This window comes from Sardina pilchardus, chromosome 18 (assembly GCF_963854185.1).
Source record: "Sardina pilchardus chromosome 18, fSarPil1.1, whole genome shotgun sequence".
Classification (NCBI taxonomy): Eukaryota; Metazoa; Chordata; class Actinopteri; order Clupeiformes; family Clupeidae; genus Sardina; species Sardina pilchardus.
In genome coordinates this window covers 5,732,127-5,735,496 of record NC_085011.1, presented here as the reverse complement: position 1 = coordinate 5,735,496, position 3,370 = coordinate 5,732,127, and the positions used below count along the sequence as shown (strand labels likewise).

Below are 3,370 nucleotides of genomic sequence, written 5' to 3'. Positions count from 1 at the left end.
TCTCCCTCTCTCTCTCTCTCTCTCTCTCTCTCTTCTCTCTCTCTCTCTCTCTCTCTCTCTCTCTCTCTCTCTCTCTCTCTCTCTCTCCCCCTCTCTCTCTCTCTCTCCTCTGCACAACCCAGGCCTGACTATTAAACTATATGGCCTTACAGACAATTACTGTTATTAGGGTCATTCCAATTGAGCTTTCTTCACCCAGCTGTGTGTGTGTGTGTGTGTGTGTGTCTGCATGTGTCTGCGTGTGTGTGTGTGTGTGTGTGTGTGTGTGTGTGTGTGTGTGTGTGTGTGTGTGTGTGTGTGTGTGTTTGTGTGTGGATTGCCCAAGGTTTTTCTCTCTCTGATAACTGACAGGAACAGACAGAGAGAGGGAGGGCGGGAGGGAGGGCGAGAGCTAGCTGGTCTGTGCTGGCTCAGGTGGGATGCTGTAGTGTTTGATGTTGGGAAGGCAATATTCCTGTCCCACAGATTTATTGATTGTGACACTGTGTCGTGTGGTCAGCCGAAGATTGATACCGCTCGCCTCGCTTTGGCTTTCAGTTTGAACTCTCCAGTTCAAACGCTGTGCTGTCACACTCCATGACCTTAAGCTGTGAATGAGATGGATTTGTGAGAAACTGTATGCCTCTGATGCTTACCGTCAGTCATCAATCATAACCATTGCTCTACTACAAAGACTGTGCACAATTCCTGATATGTATTGTGTAGAATAGCACTGTAACAGTAACACAACAACAGTAAGAGTCTTTTTACAGTACATGCTTATTCATGCAGATTGGGTAGTTAAACAAAACCTCCATTCTTTCATCTGGAAGACACATTTTCATCTTTGCCAAATTTACCAAGAAAAGTCAAAACAGACCAAACTGCGAGTTAGTCAACACTACAACCATTGTTTTTAGTCTTTAAATGTCACTGTCTCATGGACGCAAGGCTTGATGGGTGATTGGCAGATTTCCTCTTCCTCTCCAGACGAGGGCGGTCCAAGTCTTTATGGCGGGGAGTAAAACAGGACATTTTTAAGTTAGCATTTTCTGTCTGGTCTAGTTTTACCCTCCTCCCTCCCTCCCTCTCTCTCTCTCTCTCTCTCTCTCTCTCTCTCTGCCATCACGGTTAAGTGGAGCTACTGATTTTTAACAGCAGTGGTCATTTCGCCTTCTGAACTTTATTGGGCCACCTACGGCGAAACACCCCAAGATGGCCCCCAATGCTACGCTACATTCTTTAGCTGCTTCTGTTCTCGCCAGTATCGGCCTGGCCAAAAAAAAAAAAAAAACATACGTGTCCCTCATGACGTGTCCTTCTTTTTTTCCCAGGATGCCCAGGTGCCAAAAAGACGGAATTTCTGACAAGTGTTCTGGACGCCTTGTCCACAGATATGGTGCACGCGGTCACAGACCCCGCCACGGCCGGCAGGTAAAGCGTGTTATTGGGCGGGAAGAGGAAGTGATTGACCTGTTGTTTATGATCTGTATAAAAAGTTATGGGTTCGATTCCAGCTGCCACCATTGTGCCCTTGAGCAAAGGCACTTAACCCTCAGCTGCTCCAGGAAGTTTGGCCCTGGTCTGCAATTAAATGACATCTGCGAATCGCGTTGGATAAAAGCGCCAGCCAAATTCATACAGATAAAGATGATCTAACTTGGCACTGTCCTATGATTAATGGACCAGCTAATCAGGTCAAGAGATGTGGTAACTATTTCCCATCATGCGACAGCAGGGGAGCGAGCCACGTTCACTGATGTAATCAATGCTCTACAGTTCACACTGCTTTCTTGAGTTCTAAAGTATTTTATAGTCTCTAACTCACATGTACAGTATGGCACTATATTCAGTTATGCTGCAATAGCGGGCTTATTATGGTCTTTCCACTCCATTGGCTTTCAGAGCCGCTCATTGTTCTCCATAGACAGTAAAATAAGAATTTAAGAAAATTGTCATCCTACTACTCACTTGTTGCCTCAATCTAGTAAAATCCTATTTATCAAGCCTGGATCCTACCCTTGATTATATGATCTGGCTGCACAGCTGCAGTAATTACTCTGTTAAAGTCAAGTGATTTGGTTTTACCCTCACTATAACAAGGTTTACAGGTGGCTACGTTTTCCTCCGCCTTTGAGGAAAAAGCTGTTGGTCCCGCAGTGTCGGACTTAACAAGTGGATACTGTAAACTATATTCGCAAACTAAGAAAGCAGAGCAAGAGAACACTGTTGTATGGTATTATTTGGAAAATTGTGGTGACTTGTGTTTTCCTGTCTCTGGCTCGCTCATTGGTCAGTCAAAATGATTGACATGTTTGTGTGCTTGCATGGCTTTGCCACTTTCATTGGTCAGTTTAAGTGACTGCTTTGCATGTGGTCTGAGCTCTTTCTCTTTCATTGGTCAGTTTAAGTGGCAGACATGTGTATGTGTTTGGCTTTGACTGTGCGTTGGTCAGTTGAATGGATTGTTGTGTGTGGTCTTGGCTGTGGCTCTGTCATTGGTCAGTTGAAATGGCTAACATTTGTGTGTGTGTGTGTGTGTGTGTGTGTGTGTGTGTGTGTTTGTCTGGCAGGATGTTGGAGCCTGACCCTAGTCACACGCTTGAGGAGAGGGTAGTCCACTGGTACTTCAGCCAGCTGGATAAGAACTCCAGTGGCGACATCGGCAAGAAGGAGATCAAGCCTTTCAAGAGGCTGCTCCGCAAGAAGTCCAAGCCCAAGAAATGTGTCAAGAAGTTTGTGGAATACTGTGACATCAGCAACGACAAGGCGCTCTCCCTGCAAGAGCTGATGGGATGCCTGGGGGTCACTAAGGAAGACGGTGAGAGAAAAGGCGTTTTAAACGAATTAACAGTTTTAACTGCCCATATTATAGTATATCATATCACGTGACATCATATTATGTTAAATTATATTATTTCTCTTTTTTTTCCATAGGAGCTAAAACAGGCGATGGCACAACTTCTAGTAAACTGGTAAGTATGTTCAAGTGGTGAAATGTGGAGTAGTGTGACATTGTGTACTACTGTATATGTACACAACATACAAATGTAACCATGAATGAATGTCTTGATCAATTAAAGACACAAGAGCAGAGCTCCGTAAGTAATCGCCAATCTAAAATCTTACTGATGTGCTTTTGCCCCCTTCTAGAACACCTCTAAGAAGCAAGGTTAAAGCAGCAACAGAGATTCTCCCTGCCCTTAAATTCTACCCCCACCAATGGCAATGGAAACCATAGTATTTGCACTTTGTACTTTAAAAAAAAATGTAAATTCACTTTGTAGAGATGAGGTATTTAAACCAACTGCTGAATCTGTGAATGACATAGTTAGCTTTTTTATGTCTTAAAAAAAAACGAAAACAAAACAAAAAAAAAACAACAAAAATT

General features: G+C 43.7%; 1 protein-coding gene across 2 annotated transcripts in view; it reads left to right on the top strand.

Annotated features, from left to right (window-relative positions):
* The window catches only part of smoc2 (SPARC related modular calcium binding 2), a 35,583-nt gene that overhangs the window by 31,759 nt on the left and 454 nt on the right, over nt 1-3,370 (top strand). For both annotated transcript variants that reach the window (XM_062519143.1, XM_062519142.1), the window contains 4 exons: nt 1,314-1,413; nt 2,553-2,800; nt 2,917-2,954; nt 3,133-3,370. The exon at nt 3,133-3,370 is cut by the window's right edge and continues 454 nt beyond it. In XM_062519143.1, coding sequence (XP_062375127.1) covers nt 1,314-1,413; nt 2,553-2,800; nt 2,917-2,954; nt 3,133-3,156 — 410 coding nt within the window. In that variant the 3' untranslated portion in view covers nt 3,157-3,370. The remainder of the gene's footprint in view (nt 1-1,313; nt 1,414-2,552; nt 2,801-2,916; nt 2,955-3,132) is intronic.